Source organism: Myotis nattereri, assembly GCF_964212035.1.
Source record: "Myotis nattereri genome assembly, chromosome: 3".
Classification (NCBI taxonomy): Eukaryota; Metazoa; Chordata; class Mammalia; order Chiroptera; family Vespertilionidae; genus Myotis; species Myotis nattereri.
Window position 1 is genome coordinate 182,421,968 of NC_138077.1, and position 24,930 is coordinate 182,446,897.

General features: G+C 40.6%; 1 protein-coding gene across 1 annotated transcript in view; it reads left to right on the top strand.

Moving 5' to 3' along the window:
- The window catches only part of AGBL4 (AGBL carboxypeptidase 4), a 999,231-nt gene that overhangs the window by 113,105 nt on the left and 861,196 nt on the right, over positions 1-24,930 (top strand). The window contains exon 3 of the mRNA XM_081087168.1: positions 12,856-12,980. Within this exon, the coding sequence (XP_080943294.1) occupies positions 12,856-12,980 (125 nt within the window). The remainder of the gene's footprint in view (positions 1-12,855; positions 12,981-24,930) is intronic.

Here is a 24,930-nt window from a genome sequence, read left to right on the forward strand (position 1 = left end):
TGGCTTCTTATTAGTAGCACTAGAGGCCCAGTGCACAAAAATTTGTGCACTGGGGGGGGGGGCGGGAAGGGGAGGTTCCTCAGCCCGGCCTGTGCCCTCTCACAGTCTGGGACCCATCGGGAGATAACGCCCTGCTGGCTTAGGCCTGCTCCTGGGCAGGCCCAATCACTAGGTGCAGCCCCTGGTCCGGCTCAGAGCAGGGCCGATTGGGGAGTTGGGGCGCCGCCCCATGTCATGCACAGAGCAGGGCGGATTGGGAGGTTGTGATGCCACCCTCAGTCACGCTCAGGGTAGGGCCGATTGGGGGGTTGGGGCACCATCCCCTGTCACACTCAAGGCAGGGTCGATGGGGAGGTTGCGGCGCCACCCCCTGTCACACACAGAGCAGGGCCGATCAGGGGGTTGGGGCGCTGCCCCTTGTCACGCACAGAGCAGGGCCCATCAGGGGGGTTGGGGCTCCTTACCCTGTCACGCACAGAGCAGGGTCGATCAGGGGGTTGGGGAGCTCCCCCTGTCACGCACAGAGCAGGGCCCATCAGGGGGTTGGGGAGCTCCCCCCTGTCACGCACAGAGCAGAGCCCATCAGGGGGTTGAGGAGCTTCCCCTGTCACTCACAGAGTAGGGCCAATAGGGGAGTTGGCGCACCACCCCCTGTCACCCACAGAGCAGGGCCGATCAGGGGGTTGGGGCGCCGCCCTCTATCACCCACAGAGCAGGGCCAATCAGGGGGTTGGGGCACCGCCACTGTCACACTCAGGGCAGGGCTGATGGGGAGGTTATGGCTCTACCCCATCACACACAGAGCAGGGCCTGTGGGGGGGGGGGTGTTGGGGCGCCGCCCTCTATCACCCACAGAGCAGGGCCGATCAGGGGGTAGGGGTGCCGCCACTCTCAAACTCAGGGCAGGGCCGATGGGGAGGTTATGGCTCTACCCCGTCACACACAGAGCAGGGCCCTTGGGGGGAGTGGTTGGGGTGCCACACCCTGTCACACACAGAGCAGGGCCGATCAGGGGGTTGGGGCACTGCCCCCTGTCACACACAGAGCCGCAGGGCGATCAAGGGGTTGGAGCGCCTTCTCCAGTCACGAACAGAGCAGGGCGGATAGGGAGGTTGTGGCCCCGCCCCCTGTCACACACAGAGCCGCAGGGCAATCAGGGGGTTTGGGCGCTGCCCCCTGTCATGCTGATCCCGGTGCCGGGAGGCCTCTCGGCTCCACTGATCCCGGTGCTGGGAGGCATATTATCCTTTTACTATAAAGGATAGAGGCCTGGTGCATGGGTGGGGCTGGCTGGTTTGCCCTGAAGGGTGTCCTGGATCAGGGTGGGGGTCCCCACTGGGGTGCCTGGCCAGCCTGGGTGAGGGGATGATGGCTGTTTGCAGCTGGTCACACACCCTTCAGGGTGGGGTCCCCACTGGGGTGCCTGGCCAGCCTGGGTGAGGGGATGATGGCTGTTCGCAGCTGGTCACACCCCCTTCAGGGTGGGGGTCCCCACTGGTGTTCCTGGCCAGTCTGGGTGAGGGGCTGAGGGCTGTTTTCAGGCTGTCGGGTGACTGAAGCTCCCAACTGCTCCTTTTTTTCTTTTTCTTTTTTATTCTGGGCCAGCTTTAGCTCTGGCTCCAGCTCTGAGGCCTCTGCTGCTGAAAGCAGGTATCTGGTTTGTTTGGGTTCTGTAATCGAAACTCTGTATCAACTCCAGCTCTGAGATCCCGGCTGGCTGAAAGCATGTTTCTGGGGTTTTGTTTAGCTTCTATATTTGTTACAATGTTCCAAACTGCAAGCTCAGAGGCCGGCAAGGCAGGCGGGAACGTTGGAGTCCTCCGTCACTGAAGCAAGCAAGCCTCATGTTCTCTTCCAGCTGCCTGGCTGCTGGCCGCCATCTTGGCTGGCAGTTAATTTGCATATCTCCCTGATTAGCCAATTGGAAGGGTAGCGGTCGTATGCTAATTACCATGTTTCTCTTTTATTAGATAGGATAACTGAAGATGGCATGTGTGTGTGTGTGTGTGTGTGTGTGTGTGTGTTAATCCTCACCTGAGGGTATTTCACCCCCATTGAGAGAGAGTGGAAGGGAGCGGGGGAGACACAGTTTGGGAAATAGCGATGTGAGAGAGACACATCAATTGGTTGCTTCCCGGGATTGAAGCCTGCAATCAAGTTACATGTCCTTGACTGAAGTAGAACCCATGACCCTTCAGTCCACTGCTGGATACTCTAACCACTGAGTCAAACCGGCGAGGGCTGAAGGTGGCTCTTTATTGTTAGACCTCTTTTCTTCTCTCTGCGTTTTTCCTTCCTCTCCATTGTGTCCCGTCTCCCCTTTCTTCCTTACCAGTAGAAAAAGTCTTTGCCTAGGTTTCTGAGCGGTGAATGGCACACAGTTACAAATTTGTTTTCTGTATCATTCCTGGCAAACTCATTACAAAGTAATCGAGGCCCACACTCAGGTGCACTTCCTTTGGGACCAATAGCTGTAAATAAGGAGGCTCTGCAAACTGGCTGATAAGTTGTTGTTCTGAAGATAGCAGTGCCTTTTAGCAGAATGTTTGACCTTTTTTTTATTGCCTCAGGCCTATCTAAGATCTTAAGGTCTATTTCTCACCTTAAAAATCCTCATAGGAAAATGCAGTGTGTGGCTTAAGAAAACTTTAAATTGCTTAACCACTCTCTCTCTTTCTGTGCCTTTCTCTCCCAACCCCCAGCCCTGATAATTATAGTTATGCTGGGTAATCTCCCTATCATTTTGCAAAATGGATTTTCCTTCTTCCAGTAAAAGATACATTTTATTGACATTGGAAGCAACATGTTGAATATTTTATGAAGACTAAATGTATAGGGAAGGAGAAGTAAAACTACTTTCATATATATTGAAAGAAAGAATATTTTATGCAACTTGAAAATTACTTTGGGACTAATAAAACCCTCAAGCTTTATTATTTATTCTTGTATCAAGGTAATTGTCACCTTTGATTTGAGTGGCTATGCAAAACCCCATCTTCAATATTTTTTTCTTCCCTGTTGCTATAATTACCAAATTGACCCACAAAATGGAGAGTTTCAGGAAACATAATTTCACCTTAGGGAATATAACTGTAAATATTAAAAAGTCAAAATGTTTAAGTCTGCCTAGTACAGCGGTTCTCAACCTGTGGGTTGCGACCCCTTTGGTGGTCGAATGACCCTTTCACAGGGGTCACCTAAGACCATCCTGCATATCAGATATTTACATTACGATTCATATCAGTAGCAACATTACAGTTACGAAGTAGCAATGAAAATAATTTTATGGTTGGGTCACAACCTGAGGAACTGTATTTAAAGGGCCAGAAGGTTGAGAACCACTGGCTTAGTACAACCTCTGTAGTTGCAAATACTTGGAGTTTTTGTTAAGATACCTGCAAATTGTTTCAGAAGATTTGGACTATTGGTGTCCAAGATGGATTCAACCAAGTTTTGTGTTAGTGAGCAGTGCTCCTGATATTCTGAGATAGTAGGAAGGCCTCTAAATCTCTGTGACTAATTGCAATCAGGACAACAGATCTTCTTGTGTTTGTTGTATTATTTCCACTTAAGATGCAGCATTGTTTTACTCTTTTATAAAAATTGGTGACCCATATGCATTTCAAAAGAGATATTTGAAATCTCAAATTGACTCTAATTTCTGCCAAAATATGTTTAGAGACTACTAGGACATAATTTTCAAGTAGTCTTTACCTTGGAAAGAGAAATTCCATGGATTTAATGCTTTTATTTCAGATACAGAAATGAAATTTAGACTTTTTCTAAATAATGAAATTGCAAAAGTAATTGCAATTGTCATATACACCGAGTGGCCAGATTATTATGACCGGCCAGATTATTATGACCACCCCATCAGTACTTCGTTGGGCCACCTATTGCTTTCAATACTGCAGCGATTCTTCTTGGCATTGACTCCACGAGATGTTGAAAGGTGATGTGAGGAATCTGACACCATGCCTGATGAATAGCACTGCCCAGTTCTGTGAGATTTGATGGTTGTGGAATCAGCTGCCTGATGGCTCTTTTGACTTCGCCCCACAAATGCTCAATTGGATTGAGATCTGGTGATTGTGGGGGCCACCTAAGCAAGGTAAAGTCTCATGTTCTTGAAACCACTCCTGTACAATATGAGCACCGTGGCATGGCGCATTGTCTTGTTGGAAGAAGCCATCTCCATTGGTGTACGCCATCAACATGATAGGATGAACTTGATCAGCAATGATACTTAGGTATGTTGTGCTATTCAGACGTTTATAATGATCTGGTCCTCTAGCAACTTCAGCGTGAAATTATAGCTAATTTGCCTACAAATGTCAGGTGGTTATAATAATCTGGCCACTCAGTGTACGTTCTATATAGTTCTAATCTTGTGCAAAGAAAAAAATGAGTGGTTATTGAATATTAACTTTTGAATGATTCACAGATGCCTCAAACTTAAAACATTTTCTTCTTCATACCTTCTTCTCTTCCTGTACCACCTATTATGGCTAATTCATCACCAATCTAGTCACCAAGCCGGAACTCTCAGCTAGTCACCTTCAGCTAGTCCTTTATTCCCTTCCTGGTTGATACAAATTTCCCCTACTGATAACAAATTGTATTCCTTCAAATAAAGGTGTCAGCAGTTTACTAGAGTGATTTACAGTGTCCTGTTCACTGGATTAGTTGTGGGGTAAACGTGTGACCCAAGTTGGGACCAATGAGAACCTTCCTCAAGAGCTTTTAAATTTTTAAATAATTGTAAACCGGGAGAAAGGCACTTTCTTGCCTTTAGGGTCATGTAGTTGAAAGAAAGTGATTTGGGGCTTTCTGTGACTGTGTTATTCCTTGATGTGGCATAATCTTATCTAGAGTAGAAGAGAATTAAGTGAACTAAGAAAGAAAGCGAGAGAATGCAAACAGCATTTCAATTTTGTGTGCCTAACCCTGAGGTTCTTAGAGTTGTGCTGGTTTCTTAAGTATTTTCTTTCTGAAAACCTCCAGTTTTTGATTAATTTAATTGGAATTGAGTTTCTGTCACTTGCAACTCAAACACTTGACCTTTGTGTACATTCAATAAAAAACATAAGTGAATTATATTTATGAATATGCTAATAGCCCCTTCTTTTTATTCCCACTGCTACTGCTTTGGCTTAGGCCTCTTCATCTTATACTTGGACTCTTCTTGCCACTCCCAACCCACATCCTGCCAGTTATTCCTCCAATCTGAGTATATTCTAAGGATTTTAACACATTACTTTCCTGATTAATTTTCTTTAATGTCACCTCAGTCCAAATATTTAGACCTGGCTAGCATCACAGGGTCCTGGGATCTGGGTCAGGGGTGGGGCACAGGGTTCCCCCTGGCTTGCACTCACTGAGGGCTCTTGGATGCTGGTTCCCACCGAGCTGGTGAGGAGGCCTGGTATGAGAGCTCACTCTGGCAGCGCGCACACCCTGCAGATATCTGGGAGCCTGCTGGGAGGTACTGCGCTACTCACTGCAGGGGCATGGTGGTGGTTCCATGTGGGTTATGGCTGTCAAGTGCCATTCTCTAGGTGTCCTCTGCCCTTTCTTATTGATAACTAGAGGCCCAGTGCACGAATTCATGCATGGGTGGAGTCCGGCCGGCCTGGCCCCCATTGGGCTGGATTGGGGCTGGGCCTGTCAGGAGGAGGAGACAGTGGGAGGTTGTTTTGATTATGGTGGCTTTGTAGTTTAACTTGAAATGTGGTATTGTGATTCCTCCAACTTTGTTGTTCTTTCTCAAGATTGCTGTGGCTATCAGGCAAAGATTCAAAGCCTACAGAGACCACCTCTGTCTACAGACTAATAGGATTTTTGTCTTGAATCATCCACAAATGTGGCAAGAGTTGTTTTCAAAAGGGTGGGGAAATTGCTTGTGCCTGGAGCTAATTGTAGTTTTTTAATGGGCCAGAGCAACTCCACCCACACTGTGGGGCAAGGTGTTTTCAAAAGGGTGGATCAACTGTCTTCCCCCTCCAGGCAAGGTTGCCTTATAGCAAATGTCTGTGTGAGAAAGATGACCTCTGCAATATGAGGGAATGACTCAGCACAGGAAACCGGGTGTCTGCCTTCTGAGCTCTAATCCCAGAGCCCCCAATCCTGGCTTCTGCTCACACAGCTCAAGTCCATGCTGCTTTTCCTCTGCCGGAGCACAAGGTGGGGGGCTCCATAGGGAATTTTTTGCATTGACCCTTTAAGAAGGGTGCCTACATTCAGCAATCTTTCCCTATTAGCCAGCTTGCTGCTTTTCATAGCCATGTTATGTGGGTACCCTTCTCAGTTCTGGTGCTCTCTGCTGGGGTGCCCAGCATGGGGAATAGACCCCAGAGTTCTCAATGGCAACCCCCCACAGCTGAGATATCTTTCTGGAACTTTAGTTGCTATCTGTGGGAGCCCAGCCAGCCCTTTTGCACATCCTCCTCTCCTACCATTCATTCTCTATGTGGTCTTCACTTTCGGTCCTCGGTTATTAGGGTTCTCTCCAGTGAGTCTTCTGTTGATTATTCAGGGAGTTTTTCTGTATTCTAGTTGTGATTCTAGTTTGGTCCTGGGAGCATGTCCATGCAGCATCCACTTACTCTGCCTCCATTTTTGCATAATCTCCTATCTTTCATGATCTTTATCGGCTTCCACACTATGACCTATGGCCATGAAACTCTTGTCTTATTCACCATCATATTCCAAGCACATAATAGGATACTTAGTTTCCTTCCCACTTAGAGACCATCTGTCTAGAATGTGTAGATATTATTCAGCAAATATTTATTTTTTTCACCCTCTGACTGTAGGTGATGTATACTCCCTGCTTTTTTATTCTGGCTTTGTAACTTGATTTTTTTTTGGTCAGTGGAATGTTAATGGATATGATTTCAACAGAGTCTTTCAATGTGCTTTGTCTAATTTGGCTTGGCTTTTGCATGCTGGTGATTTGCCATGAGAACAGGTAGATGAGAGATATATGAACATACCTTGATGTAACCTCAGACCCAATCTACCTGCAGCCTAAAGCAGAGCTGCTCAGCCCACAACCTGCAAACTTTTGAGTTTAAAAATATATGCTTATTGTTGTAAGCCAATGGAGATTTGGGGTAATTTATTTTGCTATTGCCTTAATGATACCTTTTTATTTTATAGATTTGAAAAGATCTGTAGCCAAAATAGTCGCAACATGAGCTCAGCAAGCATGTAACACTTGCTAAGCTTAAAATGATCTACCAAATGTTATGGGAGTGGCAAAGATTACTTCAGAGAAGCACATTCTATATAACAAAAGGCTAATATGCAAGTTGTCCCTCGAGTGTTCCACCCGACCGGGAGTTCGACCACTCCCTGTGACATGCCCTGACCACCAGTGCGCAGAGTGGAATGAAGGAAGGCCCCCACTGGCATTTAGAAGGCCCTCATCAGCCCTGATCACCAGCCAGGCCTAGGTTACCCTACCCGTGCAGGTAGCCTAAGCATTAGTCTAATGCCTCACATATATAGGACTTTCACAGATGAAGTCCATTATATTTTGAAAGGAGAAGAAAATGTTACTTCCCCCTTCTTCTTCCCTTCTTCCTCCTCCTCCTCCTCCTCCTCCTCCTCCTCCTCCTCCTCTTCTCCTCCTCCTCCTCTTCCTCTTCTCCTCCTCCTCCTCCTCCTCCTCCTTCCTCCTCCTCCTTTTTTTTTTTTCTGCTCAGGCTACCATAATAAAATACTCATAGGCTGCATGGCTTAAACAACAGAAATTTATTTTCTCACAGTTTTGGAGGCTGTAAAGTCCAGAGCAAAGTTCCAACAGGATTTAGTCTCTGGTGATAGCCCTCTTCCTGGCTTGCAGATGTCCCCCTTCTCACTATGCCTCACATGGTTTTTCCTTGGTGCATGTGCACGAAGAGAGAGAGGAAGAGGAAGAGGGAGGGATGGAGAAGGAATGCTTCTGTGGTGTTTTCTTATAAGGACACTAATCCTATCATATCAGGGCCCCACTCTTTTAACCTTAATTACCTCCTTATAGGCACCATCTCCAAGTAAAGACACATTTGGAGATTCATTTTCAACATATGAAATTGGTGGAGTGGGGACACAAACATTCAATTCATAACATTGAGTACAAGAATAGCTTAGCCCTGACTGGGTGGTTCAGTTGGTTGGAGCATGGTCCTGTACACCAAAAGGTTGCTGGTTTGCCGGCCAGTGTTGCTTAATGGTTGAGTGTTGACCTATCAACCAGAAAATCACGGTTTGATCAGGGCATATGCCAGGGTTGCAGGCTCAATCCCCAGTAGGAGGTTCACAGGAGGTAGCAGGCCAGTGATTCTCTCTTATCATTGATGTTTCTGTCTCTCCTCCCTCTCTCTTCCTTTCTGAAATATATATATATATATATATATATATCCCGTTGCACGAAGAGATTCGTGCAATAGGCCTTCCCTTCCCCTGGTTGCCGGCATCGGTTTTCCTCCGGCACCTGGGACCCAGGCCTTTGCTCTGGCCGGAGCATTCAGTCTTCGCGGCTCCGGAGGGAGCCTTCAGTTGTCGCTCCGCCACTTTGCCCCTACGTATGCAAATTAACAACCATCTTTGTTGGGTTAATTTGCATACTCTCCTGATTGGCTGGTGAGTGTAGCAGAGGGATGGTTAATTTACATGTTTGTCTATTATTAGGTAAGATATATCTATCTATCTATCTGTCTATCTATCTATATATATCTATGTCTATATCTATCTATCTCTATTTATCTATCTATCTATCTATCTATCTATCTATATGTTTTTAGAAAAAGGTTGCAGGTTCGATCCCTGGTCATGGAGCATTTTGGAGGCAGCCAATCAATGTTTCTCTCACATCAATGTTTTCCATTCTCTCTAAAAGTCAATAAAAAAACCTCATATCCCCTTGTGTGAGGATTAAAAAATAAAAAGGATAGCCTACTTTCATCCTATAAACTAGATTACTTTATCCTATTGTATGCTATTATGATACCAGGAATATATCTCTTCTTCATAACCCTTATCATACTTCAAGTGATTAGATTGATGTTTATATTCTCAATGAGTGCATATGAACCCAAGGATAGAGACTGTGTGCTGTTCACTGTCATAACCATAATAATAATTTTATGTTAACCTATAATTTATACTCAATAAATAAATAAATATTTAAGTGAATATTTCATTAAAGATAGAAATTGGTTAGTTTACTTTCCAAAAAGAGAATTAAGATGTTTCATATATCAATTTGACTAACTTTCAGAAAGTACTTCTTGAACATTTCCAATAGAAACAAAGGAGAGTAACTCACCCTGTTTGGGTCTAGAGTGGAATTTCTTTCATGAATCATACCATCCAATACTCTTCCTTTTTGGGGCTACTTGCTGAGAATACTAAAGTTCCAAATGGGGGGAAAAAGCCAAATGGGAAGCTAAATATTGCCTTATTACTAACTGGGAAAGCCGATCAGAAATATCTTACCCGTCATTTCTATTCTACCCTCATTCCACTGACTGACAATGAACTTCATTGGTAAGCCCAGTTCACGTAGACATGGAAGCCTGGTGGATTATACTGCTTCCTCTTCACTGAATTTATGCTGATTTCCATGCATGTAGAAGATACCTTATACACATGGTCCACTTAGTAAATGAAAGCTGAATTTCAAGGAGGTTAAATAACTTTCCCAGAGTTACACAACTTAGTGAGTGGTAGAGCAAAGACTTGAGACCAGGACTGTCTGATTCACTGCTAAAGTCCTCAACCACTTTAGCATCTGATGGACATTATAAATGAGTAATAAAGAAAGTGATGGGGAAAGATATGAGAAGATGATGGGGAAAGATTAATTTTTGAAAATAACTTGGAAGATACCTTCAATGAAAAGTCATAGATGATGAGAGGGCTCCAAACTATGAGAATAGCTTAAGTAAATGTGCCATAGCAGAATGGTTGTGTAACAGTGATTAATCTGTGTATTAACTCCCACTTCCCCCAGAAACTCAGATGATAGCTGAATTTGCACAGGTATGTAAGGGCCTAGTTATAGAGACTTTTTATGATAGGCTGATTTCGGATTTCATTCTTTAAATGGTAGAAATCCATTAAAGGCAGCTCTGTGGAAATCATGATATGAGAGTGGAGGTCTTGCTGTGGGCATGAAGAACAGTTTGGAATTTGTTTCTACAGACTGAGTAAGAGAAGATTAATTGAGAAATTGATGTGAGAATCAGAGTTACAGTACAGGTAATTCTGTCATAAGCCCAAGGTCACAAAGGTAAGCAATGATAGATCCAGAGCTATAACCAGGTCTTCTGACTGCCATTCTAATCAATAGTCCATCCACTTAAAAATATGTACCCAGAAAGCATTTTTAACTTTTAAAGAAGAATGACTTTGAAAATGTCACTCAACCTTCAAATCTCTATTTTTATTCATCATTGGATGGCGAGATATAAAGCATTAATTATTCATCATGTACTGGTATTCAGTGTTTAATTGCTAGTTAATAGCTCCTAATATATTTTAAGGAAATCATCTTGTTTGTTTACTAGGAAAATCAATTTCTGTAGATGAAGATGAAAATACGCCCTCAGCTCTATGAGTCATACTACAACTCTATTTCTTAATGCCACAGAAGCCCAGAGCTGGAAGCAAGGGCCATTCTAAGTTTTGTATAGCTTGAAGCTTATATAATTTCAGAGGGTTGTCTTTAAGAAAAATTCACAAAATTATTAATATAAAATTATATCTTCAGAATAAATATCACAATAAATTATTGGATCTTTAGGGATTCGGGTCTTTTTCTGCTGAAATCTCTGGCTATTTACAGGATATGCTTCAAAGAAGTACAGCCTTGCTTTTCTTTTATATTATACTGTCTGCAACTCTTAGCCTTCATAAGGGCTCTTGTACGTGAAGAACCTTAAAGCTTAAGCTTCATTTGCTTCACAGTAAACCCACCTCTGGTTGGAAGGAACCTTTGATTATCTAATCCAAACCTGCCAAATCATAATCCAACCCTTCAAGAATTCATATCTAAGATGACCTCACTGTTGTTGTATTTTTGCTGAAAGGAAATCTCAGTATTACTTTTTTCCATAATTGTGACTGTTTTGCCCCTTCTTTCCCATGAAAGTTAAACATTTAAATAAAAGTATCAAGTGGGGAAGAAACATTTATGCTTTAATATATACCAGTGGATTCCTTCTTCTCACTGCTTCCCGTGATCCCTCATCAATTCTTGCTTGACCCATTGCAATGTATTTCTTTGTATCAATACTGCTTCTGTCTCAAGCTTTATACAAAGTATGTCATTGTTTAAACAGTCAGTTGCCTTTTTAAAAATTATGAGACAAAGTCTTTTACATTTAAATACTATTTAATATTTTATGGTGTTCATTTATTCTTATAGACATGCATTCTATCTAATATATTTTGGCTTTTCTTGTAATGCAGGTCTGGTAGAAATGAATTATCTTAGCTTTTGTTTATCTGAAAATGATTTAGTTCACCCTCATTTTTAAGGATATTTTCATTGGATATTGAATATTGAGAGTTTTGTTCTTTCATCACTTTAAAGATTTCATTACTATCTCCCATGATTTCTGAGAAAAAGTCAATGATCATTCTTATTGTTGTTCTTTTGTCTGTGTCATAGCTACTTTTCCCTGTTTGCTTTAAATATTTTCTGTTTATGTTTGGTTAAAGTTCAATTCTGAGTTGTTTTGGTATTTTTACTTTTGACCAAAGACACTAGAGCTCATTTTAAAGCAACATATTGCTGTGCTCTTCAAATGCAATACAATACTAACTTCTTAGTCAATTGCTTTGTTGATGTCTGCAGTTATCTTTACTCTTCCTTAGCTGTTGATGATCTGGTTTGGGAATTCATCAAACTCTTTTTTATTTTATTTTATATTACTATTAAAATTTTGGGCAATTCACTACTCATTTGAATATCTGAGAGAGGAGATACAAAGAATGAAACTCAAACTTAACACATTGCGCACCAGTAGTTTTATTGCTAGCTTTACCCAATGGCCAGATAAGTTTCTATTGAATGAGTACAGAAAACGTTTTACAAAGTATCATACTTTAAAAAGATATTAGCTTGTAAGAACATATAATAAATAACTTCAAAATGCAATGGGTATTTAATTTTAAGGTGTGCCTTTAGCATTTATGTAAAACACTGTGTAATATGAAAACACGAGAATGCTCGTGATCTGCCCCAATGTGTTAAGTTTGTACATTTTTAATATAACTGTTAGTTCTGTTGTTGGAGAAGATGAAAAATAATTTCAGTGTTGTTTGTAAATTTATCATTGTTATTCTTACAGAGTAACTACTTCTAATTTTTTTGTTTAAAACCTTTAACATATTCTGATAAAAGTTGAGAGATAGACCAAACACAGTACAAATGCATAGCCCTATTGCATTTGAGAGTTAAATAAGATCAAATATATTAGAAGTAGCTTGTATACCACATAGGTTAATTCAAATGTTAAGGTGTTATCATCCTTATTTTTTGAACTAGGAAACTGAAGTTTGGTTGTAATTCTTAATTGCTTTATTGGTCCTTGATACATGCTCTATACAGTATCCCAATCTAAGACAAAAAGATCTGCTAGGTGATAAGGATTGAAAAAGCTGCTTGCATCACAGCCTGGCTTAGCGCAAAGCCTCTGCTCTGCATTTGGAGTCAGCAGCCTTAGAGATTGTGAATACTGTTCCTATAAGTACTGAATGATGACAAATGTCACTGTAAGAACTCCTAATATTTTAAATGTATGTACCCTTGAACTGCATGATCTTCTATTAAAACCCAGTTCTCTTAATTTTTATTACCAGGTAACCTTGGACGGGTGGACCAGGTCTCTGAGTTTGAGTATGATTTGTTCATTAGGCCGGATACCTGTAATCCACGCTTCCGAGTCTGGTTCAACTTTACTGTTGAAAATGTGAAAGAATCACAGGTGAGGGAAATAGTGGATACCTTCAGTTTGGTTTTGGTAAGAAGATTGTGCTTTTGTTTTATGTTAGGAATATTTAAAAAGTCATGAACATATTTGGACGGTTTTGTTGTGTATATATAATAGTGACACAGTTTTGTTTCTAGAGACATAGATAAATAGGTATAATATGTTGTTTTTTGTTATCTAAAGATTATTAAATAATACAAATAGGTAATTGAGAACAAAACGTATGCTTTAGAAACTGAAGCATTAGCTAGATATGGTAGGCTTCCTTGAAGAATACAGTAAGAACCTATAGGAGGTGACTTGTATTATGTTTATTATGGTATGTTGTCTATCTCATTTCTTCTATAAAAACCTGTAAATCATTATACAATTCTCACAGGGCCTCAGTTTCAGGAAAAAGCTTTTCTTCTCCTATACAATTAGATGTTTATGTCATAAAAACAATATGATTCTTGTAACTCATTCTATTTTCCCTTTGCTTAGGCTGTTGGAAAACTCAGAGTCAATTTTATAGCCTTCTCTAATGATTTTGCTTGTGTTTCTGTGTACTGACTTTTCAAAAAATTCAGATCATAATAATCTGTCTTTAATCATGATTTAATCATTTACATTTTCTAACAGTGTATGATTTCATAATCCCGTTCAAATCTGCTTTGAATGGGAGAGAGTATTGATGAAAAGAGAACTAAATACATATGCTTTGAACAAACATTAAAATATAATCTTAACAAATCAGTTATCATTCTGTTATACTGAGACAGCTAATCATGAAAGACTTTGCACAGACTTTGTACACATAGTGATACGATTTCTTTTTAAGCAGATGAAAGCATAGCCCTATAACCTAACCTCTGCCTTCTTCATTCAGGGTCATCTATTTTTTAGTATATTTAGGAGAATGTGAGGAGGTTGCTTAATTTCCTCTTTCAAGTCAATCTCTCCTGTTTGCTCTTTCACCTTCTTGCTTGCTTCTCTCTTTTTCTCTCAACTGCAACTTGCATTGTGTGTCAGACAATGGTCAGCATCTGGAGTTTAGGGAACTCGGATTCTTCCTTGGCTCAGGGCGGTTCCTGGCCCACCGGCTCCAGTAGAAGAGGGCTCAGGAACAGCCACGTAGCTTTACTGCTGATTCTCCCAACTCCTTACAACATCACTGACACAGGACTCTGTGTGTGTAATGTTTACTGAAGTTTGGGGTTTAACTGGAAGGAATTAAATTTATGGGAGAGCTCTGAACATTGTTAGCTAAATATGATTTATCTCAGCATTTTAGGAGAACTGGGAGAAAGGTTTCACCCTACACAGAGAGCTGCTCAAGGATAAACTTTAGTTCCTAGGTTTGCTTCTGGGTTGTACTTCTCTTTCATGGGAAAAGTCCTGTTTTGGTGTTGTTGTTTTTTTTTTCTTTCATAGTAAGAGGAACAATATTTCTCTCTCCACCTACCTTAGGAAGACCTATACGTTACCTACAGGAGCTCATCTGACCCTAGGATTGTCCAGCTTGTTCCATCAAGACAATCGATAATTCCAAAGTGCATTCACCAAAGTCTATGTCACTGAGTCTTGAGAATATAACTTACAGCAGAGGCTTTAGCCAGATGCACTAGACTGAGTCTTGGCACTCTCAGTTTGGGTTCCCTATGAAGATCTCTACTATCGTGAGATAAACACACAACCTCTTACTCTTCTGTGGGTGTTCCTGTGTCATGTCAGTCAGTAACTTACAGTTGGCACATACACACACTACTGAGATAATATAGTCAATTTATATGAAGGAGGGGGGGCATTTTATTAAAAGTGTTATAAGCCAGGATTTCTAAATTCATAAAGGCGATTAGTCTTTTCTTCTTTATGCACAGCACATGTGCATCCTTCAGCTTGCCTACCACACACAAGAATCCACGAGCTCCTCCAAAATGAGACCTATTACTTTTCCAAAAAACAGCATTGTCTGTCCTCATTATATCCTTTGCTAAATAGAGACTTAGTGGAAACCCTGAAATTATAGTGTTTTTTAATTTTGGGCCATATTAAATTCCAACCCTAATTTTATAGTTGTGTTTTTGTTGTTATTGTTTAAAATATCTCTTCCAGAGTTATAAAATATTCATATTACATGTTGAAGTCATGCAGCCTATTTTCGTAGCCTTGTTTACCAGTTCAATAAGCAAGTAACATGAATGTGTCCTGAGGGATTACTGAAATAAGACAGTTGGTGCTTATTTTTAAAGTTGGAGGAACCAATATTTTCCCAGTCTTTTGGATTCTATCTTCATACCCAGTACTATTCTACCTTTGTTACACTTAGAAATCATGAACATGTTTATCTGGTTTCCTGGAGCCTGATGCTTTATCAGCCTTTCTGTGGGCCATTGCTTCATCAACTATAATCACATTATATAGTTATGGAAATCTGTCTCAAGAAAGCATAAAGATCTGCTGGAAAGATACAGTATATATCTCTAGCTCACAGGATATTTGTTTTCATGGTTGTCTACATGAAAGAGAATGATTTTACTATTAAGTTTGACTTGTGAGGTCTGTTTTCATAATGTCTCTTCTTGTAATCTTTTTCCATCTCTCCAATTTCCGTTAAAATGAGACCTGCATGAATGTAATCTAGTCAGGGACCTTATTTCGGTTTGGTACTAGCAGGCAAAGAAATATTAGTCATCAAAGACTGACTTCATTAAATGAATGTTAAAAATCACAGCATCAAATATACTTTATAAACAGGTCTAGCTTTTGGGTTACTTTTCTTGGTGTTTTTAGGAAGTGATAAAAACTTGGAGCATGCAGTGCTATATTTCAAGGGCTGATATATAAACCTCCAAAAATAGTGTCTAACTAGTGCATTTGCAAGAGACTATGAAAACTGAATATCCTTGTACCATTTTCTCTCTGAAAAACCTGTATTAAATGTTCTTATGTGGAAATTTACTACTGATACAGCAGAACATTCATTTGATGTTAAAGTAAATCATCCTATTTAAATATAGATGCCCAGTGCATGAACTTCATGCACTTGCGGGGGGGGGGGGGGGAGGGGGTGTGTGTGTGATTCCCTCAGCCTGGCCTGCACCCTCTTGCAGTCTGGGAGCCCTTGGGGATGTCTGACTGATAGCTTAGGGGGGAGCGGGCCTAAATTGTCAGTCAGATGTCCTTAGCACTGCTGCAGAGGCAGGAGAGGCTCCTGCCACCACCGCTGTGCTCACCAGCTATGAGCTCTGCATTTGAGCGTCTGCTCCCTGGTGGTCAGTGCACATCATACCGACTGGTCATTCTGCCTTTTGGTCAATTTGCATATTAGCCTTTTATTATATAGGATTCACAATAAAACTTCAGTAAGAGGAAAAAAAATGATCTGTCTTGACTATTTAAACTGTTTTATTTCCTTTATATTTTTTACATTTCTTTTCCCCTTGCTGATTATTAAAGTAGTCAATGTTCAATGTAGTAAATTTGGAAAGTATAGATAATTATTAGAAGCAGAGGAAAACACATTCACCCACCCACCCATAATCTTACTACTAAAAGTGCAAATACTATTAATCTTTTGTCATATTTACTTCTAGGTTTATTTATTTTCTATTTTTGAAGCATAATTTAAGTTAGTACCATATATACTTTTCATGTCTTGCTTTTAAAGAAGCAGAACAGCACTACAAAGCAATTTATATAATTAAAATGTCATAAACATGGCTATACAATAGCTATTTACTATTGGACCATTTTCTTACTCTTGGGCATTAATTGTTGTTATAAATAACACTGTAGTGAACATCTTTATGCATGGAATGTTACCCACATTTTATTTTGCTTCTTCAGGATAAGTTCCTATGAGAGGAATTGACGGCCAAAGGAAATTAATATTTTAAAAACTCTTGATACATATTTCTAAATAACCACCAGAAAATTTATACTGTTTCAGCAGTGAATAAGATGTTTTTCTTTGAATTTCTTGCTTTGTTTTATGAACTCAGATGGTCATACATTTAGAACAAATTGATTCTTTTTTCTCATTTACTTTGAAACTTCACACAAATAAATGGAATATGAAGCAATGTTTCAGGTCTTCAGTAATAAAGGAATTAATTGTATTCAAGCATAACATGAGACAACAAAGCAGACCTATTTATTATTTTCACCTTTTTCTTCATCAAATCGTTTATATGGGTATGCCAACAGTTTGTTCTCAGAGGTATGTATTGGGAAATTAAAATTCCAAGAGAATAGATGAATAAGATAAATAAAATAAAATTGAAGGGATTGCAGTCATTGCAATTATTGGTAATACTAGTAGCCCGGTGCACGAAATTCATGCACATTAAAAGGGAATTAATTGTCCTAACTGATTTGGCTCAGTGGATAGAGCAACGGCCTGCGGACTCAAGGGTCCCAGGTTCGATTCTGGTCAAGGGCATGTACCTTGGTTGCGGGCACATCCCCAGTGGGGGGTGTGCAGGAGGCAGCTGATCGATGTTTCTTTCTCACCGATGTTTCTAACTCTCTATCCTTCTCCCTTCCTCTCTGTAAAAATATCAATAAAATAATATTTTTTTAAAAAGGGAATTAATTAGCACAGATATTTTAATATTGCTATTTGCCCTTTTTCTATAATAGAAGTGTGAGAGATGAAAGGAAATTAGTAAAATGTATATGAAAATAATATATAAATTTATTAATAAATAAAAAGTAACAAAAGGAGCTGATTCCGTGAGGAAAGGGGCTCCCTCCTCCCTCCTGTCAAGGTCCGGGTTGCAGGAGAATGGGGTTCATGGCTGGCAGGCCACTGACAGCAAGCTATCCAACAGCAGATTGTGTGAGGAATGGGGCTCCCTCCTTTCTACTGTCATGGTCTGGTTTGAAGGTCACCCCTGCCCCGTGTTGGGCCAGACCCAGAGTTTTACCACGCCGTGGCCTCCACTTCAGCAACCCAGGACTAACTGCTGCTGGGAGCTCCTGGTGCTCTGAGGGTGGGTTCTTCCCCCAGGCCACACAGGAAACAGCTGGGGAGGGTGCAGCCCTTGGCAAAATGACCCAGGATTCAGTGGGTCCATGCTCCGAGGGCGGGTACATGCCTCAAACCCCACCCTTGCCGGAAACAGCTCCAGGAAACAGCTCAGGGGAGGGCGCAGCCATTGCCAAGACAACCCCTGCAGGACTGACTTCCTTCAGCTTGGTGGAGGTGGTTCAGGTCATGATGAACACCACCCATGGTTTTTACATAAGTAGATAAAGGGGTAGAATTGACTATGGGAATAGGTAGATGAAGTATAATGGAAGATAAGATATTGGAGAAGAGGAGCTCCAAGTAGTCTGAAAGTTTTTGAAAAATTGTCTCTGTAGATCTTGGAAAAAAATATCAGTGAGGCCTGAACAAGAGTCATTGAGAAATGAAGAGGAAAGAGGTAGTAGCGAGATGACACCAATAGTGAGAGCTAGTGGAGGGATAATATGATGAAAGGAGATTTCAAAGCTATGTGCATGGAAGTGAAGAATCAATATTATAAAGACATGGTTATCCCCAAATCAACCTAATATTAATACAATTCTAATAAAAATCCCCCTAAATTCATTTCATAAAACTCGACAAGCTAATTTTAATATTCATGTAGGAAAACAAAGGTCCAAAAATAGCCAGGCCCACATTGAAGAAGATTAATGAATGGGTATACATTTATTTTATGGAAACTTGTATTTCAGCTAACAATTTTTATTTATAGCAATAGTGATTAAAATAGTTTGGCATTGGCAAAGGAATGGGCAAATAATCTAAATGAACAGACTGGAACTCAGAAACAAAGTTATTTATAAAAGGGAACTTGATATCTGACAGAGGGTACATTGTAAAATAATAGCAATAGTAGGGTCTATTCAGTCAACAGAATTATGTGGCAAACAATACCCCAATCTCATACTATTTCAGAACAGACCACAGTGAAGGGGCAAATGCAGGGAAACCAATAGGTCTGGGATAAGCTCAGTTCTATCAGAAACTAATTGTTCATTGCTAGTATATAGTAATATGACATTAACAACATAGAAAGTCCTCCAAATGTTATTTTTCTTATCATTAATATCCAATAAATATTTATTGTTTACCTGTGATATGCCAGTCACTGTTCTGGGTACTCAGGATTCAGCATAGAATAAGACAGACAAGGACCTGCTGTTCTGGGGAAGCTAATGCTCTATTATGAGAAGAAAGACTATAATTGGAGCAAATAAAAAATAAGATATTTCTAGAAAATGGAAAATGCTACCATAGTTGGTTTATTCAGTTAAGGGGTTTTAACGATATTTTCAATTTTTGCAGTTATCAATTAGGCAGCATATTCTTTTATATATGTAAAGGTGTACTGGTTAATAATGCAGATTTTGTGATCAAAGAAAACATGATAATTTCAAGAGAAACATTAAAAATGTATGTTCATTGCTAGCTACACATCTCCCCCATCTTTCAGGTAACTTGTGGATACCGTCTCAATAGAACTTTTCTTGTTTTGAGTCAAACCATTCAGAGACCCGATTTTCCACTTCTTTGTATGTTTTGAAGTGCTGCTCAGAAAGTGCGTGTGCCATCTATCAAAACAAGTGGTAATCTGAAGGAGCAAGGTCTGGTGAATACAGTAAGTGGGTTAATACTTCCCAGGCAAGACCTTTTAACATGTCTTTAACTGGTTTTGAAGTGTGTGATGGTGCGTTATCATGAAGCAAAATTACTTTGCTGTGTCTTCTGGCCCATTCTGGTCGTTTTACGATCAAAGTGTAGTTCAAATTGACCTGGATGTTCTTTGTCTTTCACGTCGAAATCATCACTTTTGAAGCGTTTAAACCAGCGTTCACAAGTATCTTGAGATGGAGCATGTTCACCATAAGCTTCCTGAAGTATACGATAACTTTCAGCAGCACTTTTCTTCAAAATAAAGTAATGAATTAAAATTTAGCGCAAATGCTCTTTTTTTGGCATGAAATTCAACATTTTTTTTAAATATATTTTATTGATTTTTTAGAGAGGAAGGGAGAGAGATAGAGAGTTAGAAACATCGATGGGAGAGAAACATCGATCAGCTGCCTCCTGCACACCTCCCACTGGGGATGTGCCCGCAACCCAGGTACATGCCCTTGACCGGAATCGAACCTGGGACCCCTCAGTCCGCAGGCCAACGCTCTATCCACTGAGCCAAACCGGTTTCGGCGAAATTCAACATTTTTAAGCGTAAAAATATATATGATGTTAACACCTTTAGAAAATTTGACATATGAAGTTTTGAAGCTTGCTGTCAATACAACAAAAAAGCATATATATCAAATCGCATATATATCAAATATGTGTAACTCCATCTATTGAAAAAAATATGCGTTAGTAACCGGTACACCTATACCCCAATCTCATACTATTTCAGAGCAGAAGTGAGAGGGAGAGAGAGAGATAGAAACCTCAGTGATGAGAGAGAATCATTGATCAGCTGCCTCCTGCACACCACCCCACACTGGGGATCTAGCCTGCTACATAGGCATGTGCCCTGACCAGAAATCGAACTGTGACCTCCTGGTTCATGTCGATGCTCAACCACTGAGCCATGCTGGCCAGGCTAAACAGCATATTCTTGTACTTATTTTGTTTTTGTGAAGATAAGTTATCACTTCATTTGACCAAATACTGGGAGCAGGATTGCTTGGTCTTATGCTCTAAGTGTATGTTTAACTTTATAATTAACTGCCAAACTGTTTTCCAAAGTGGCTGTATTCATTTTCATTTCTATCAGCAATGTATGAGAGAGCCCTAGTTACTGCATATCCTTGTCAGAACTTGGTATTGGTAGTATTTTTTAATCTTAGCCATTCTAATAGATGTGCAATTATATCTCATTGTGATTTTAATTTCCATTTCCCTAATGACTAATGGCTTTGAAAATCTCTTCATGTGCTTATATTTACCATCTGTACATATTCTTTGATGAAGTATTTGTTCACAGTTTTTGTTTGTGTTTTAAATAGGATTGTTTTATTGTTACTAAGTTTTAAGAGTTTTGTATATATTCGGGATATAAGTCATTTATGATATCTTTTGCAAATATTTTTTTTCTAGACTTCGATTGATCTCCTTATTCCTTTAACAGTATCTTTCACAGAACAAGTTTATAATTTTTGTGAACTCCATTGTATCAATTTTTTTTTTCTGTTATGGATCATGCTTTTGATGTTAATTTTAAGAAATCTTTGTCTAATTCAAAGTTACAAAATTTTATATGTTTTCTTCTAAAAGTTTTATATTTTGGGGTTTACATTTAGGTCTATGGTTTATTTTAAATTAATATTTATTTGGTGTGAACTATGAATTGAGTCTTTTTGGGGGGTTGTTTTTCTTTTTTTTTTCTTTTTTTGCCTATGGATGTCTCATCTGTTGAAATGACTACCCTTTTTCTGTTGAGTTGTTTTTGCATTTTTGTTTAAAATCAATTGATCATATATGTGTGGATCTGTTTCTAGAATCTATTCTGTTCCACTGAACTATATGGCCATTCCTTCTCCAATTCCACACGACGGTGATCTCTATCACTTTTTAGTAAGTCTTGAAATCAGATGGTATAATTTCTTTCAACTTGTTACAGTTTTAAGAAATTCTTTTGGTTATTCTAGCTCCTTTGTCTATCCATGGAAATTTTAAATAAGTTTATTGAGTTCTACACAAATATCCTGCTATCCTGCTGGGATTTTGATTGGAATTGTTTTAAATCTTTAGATGTTTAGGAGAATTTGACATATTGATATATTAAAGGTATTGTTTTTTCCAATTCATGAACATTATATGTCTATTTGCCTTGTTTGATTACTTTCATCACTTTCTATGTGTGTTTTTTTAAGGGTTTTTTTTTTTTCAACATATAGATCTCACATATACTTTATTAGATTTTTGCCTAAGTCTTTTTTGGGGGGTGCTATTATAAAAATGAAATTATTTAAACATTTTTAATTACTAATTGTGTGTTGCAATTATATAGTAATATCACGCTGACAATATATAGTAACATGACACTGACAATATATTCTGTATCCTCGCTAAACTGACTTATTACTCCTAGTTGCTTATTTGTCAGTTTGGGATTTTCTAAATATGAAATTTTGTTATCTAGGGATAGCAATCATTTATATCTGTATGCTTTTGTGTTGTTGTTTTTTTGTCTTATTCCATCAGCTATAACCTCTAGTACAGTGTTGAATAGTAGTAGGGAGAGTAAACACTCTAGCCTTATTCCCAATCTTAAGAGAATGCATCTAGTTTTTCAATATGAAGTTGATACCTTATTATGTCTCAATAGAAAGAGATGATTAAAATAAAATTCTAAAAATAATTTCTAATTTGTAGTATCTAAAATGATATGATTTTGATATAATTTAGGAATATTCTCTTCAACATTTGGAAATATATCATTAAATTTGTGTTATGAAGCGAAAATACTAGTATATAAATGCACTGGATAAATGGAAACCAAATATGAAGCAATTTCTTTCCCATTTTATTCTCTTTCCCCTTTTCTCTCAAGAGTTAAAAGTTTATCTATAAAACATAGTGTTTGATGACCCAATAATATTTCTTGTGGCATGTTTACAAAACATGTCTGAATAACTAGCTATGTTTTATTCAGGTTATTTAACTTACTCCTGCATGTATTAACTGATTCATTAAAAACAACTTTTTTTTGGTCAATTGATTGAATGTTCCTAAGTATCCAATTCCATTACAAAAGAATAGGAGAAAGTGGGAGCAAAGAAGTTGAGCTACTTTCTCTTACTGAGTATATTATGAGTACTTAGATTGGGAGGTTGAAACATGTAAGGGAGAGTGGTACCCAACACTCTGGAGTTTAAATAGAAGCTTTATAAGTGCTTACTAGTTATTGGCTGTCAGCTAGTTACTTAACTTCTCTGAGTCTCATTTTGAATCTATCTATATCCTATCTAATAAAAGAGAAACATGGTAATTAGCCATACCTCTGCTACCCTTCCCATTGGCTAATCAGGGCGATATGCAAATTAACCACCAGCCAAGATGGCAGCCGGCAGCCAGGCAGCTGGAAGCAAACATGAGGCTTGCTTTCTTCAGTGACGGAGGACTCCAACGTTCCCCGCCTGCCGCTGCCGGCCTCTGAGCTTGCATTTTGAAACATTGTTACAAATATAGAAGCTAAACAAAACCCCAGAAACCTGCTTTCAGCTAGGTGGGATCTCAGAGCTGGAGTTGAAACAGTGTTTCGATTATAGAACCCAAACAAACCAGATACCTGCTTTCAGCAACCGAGGCCTAAGAGCTGGAGTCAAGCCTCAGAGCTAAAGCTGGCCCAGAATAAAAAAAAAAGAAAAAAAGAAGTGGTTGGGAGCTTCAGTCACTCACCAGCCTGAAAACAGCCCTCAGCCCCTCACCCAGACTGGCCAGGCACCCCAGTGGGGACCCCCACCCCGAAGGGTGTGTGACCAGCTGCAAACAGCCATCATCCCCTCATCCGGGCTGGCCAGGCACCCCAGTGGGGGACCCCCACCCTGATCCAGGACACCATTCAGGGCAAACCAGCCGGCCCCCACCTGTGCACCAGGCCTCTATCCTATATAGTAAAGGGGTAATATGCCTCCCAGCACTGGGATCAGCGGAGCCGCGAGGCCTCCTGGCACCGGGATAAGCGTGACAGGGGGCAGCGCCCAAACCCCCTGATTGCCCTGTGGCTCTGTGTGTGACAGGGGGCGGGGCTACAACCTCCCTATCCGCCCTGCTCTGTTCATGACAGGGGAAGGCACCCCAACCCCCTGATCGGCCCTGCTCTGTGTGTGACGGTGCGGCGCCCCAACCCCCCCCCCCCCCACGGGTCCTGCTCTGTGTGTGACGGGGTAGAGCCATAACCTCCCCATCGGCCCTGCCCTGAGTGTGACAGTGGCGGCGCCCCAACCCCCTGATCGCCCTACTCTGTGGGTGATAGAGTGCGGTGCCCCAACCCCCCCCCCCCCCCATGAGCCCTGCTCTGCATGATGGGGTAGAGCCATAACCTCCCCATCGGCCCTGCCCTGAGTGTGACAGTGGCGGCGCCCCAACCCCCTAATCAACCCTGCTCTGTGCGTGACAGTACGGAGGCCCAACTCCCCAATCATCCCTGCTCTGAGCCCAACCAGGGCTGCACCTAGGGATTGGTCGTGCCCTCTGCCACCCGGGAGCAGGCCTAAGCCAGCAGGTCGTTATCTCCCAAGGGGTCCCAGACTGCGAGAGGGCACAGGCCGGGCTGAGGGACCCCCCCTACCCCCCAAGTGCACGAATTTTTGTGCACCAGGCCTCTAGTATATATATAAAAGCCTAAGTGACTGTTATGACTGGTATATAAGCTGTCATGATCTCAATTTATATAAAGTTGTGACAATCAACCGTTGACTGGTTGCTATGATCGCACTGACCACCAGGGGGAAGACGCTCAATGAAGGAGCTGCCCCCTGGTGGTCAGTGCGCTCTCACAGAAGGAGCGCTGCTCAATAGGTGCAGCGGGTCTAGGATAAGCGATAGCAGCAAGGCGCCTGGCCCAGGCTCTGGGTGCTTCCCTGGCTGCCTGTCGCTTTATGTTTAACTACATCCCTGAGGGCTCCCGAATTGCGAGAGGGCGCATGCCAGGCTGAGGGACCCCACCAGTGCACAAATTGGTGCATCAGACCTCTAGTATTAAATAATATTACTTCAATGCATTGTTTAAATCATGAAATATTTACATTTTATTTGAAATTAAATAATGAGAATGTAGTAAAGACCCTGGCATATGGTTTACTTTTAGAAAAATATTTATTAAGGCTAATCAAGATGTATTTTATTAAGAACCTGTTATATTCCTGACACTGTGCTAAGCATTGAAGATATACAATAGCAAAAAAAAAAAAAAATATCCCACAGCAATCAATGTGTCTCTCA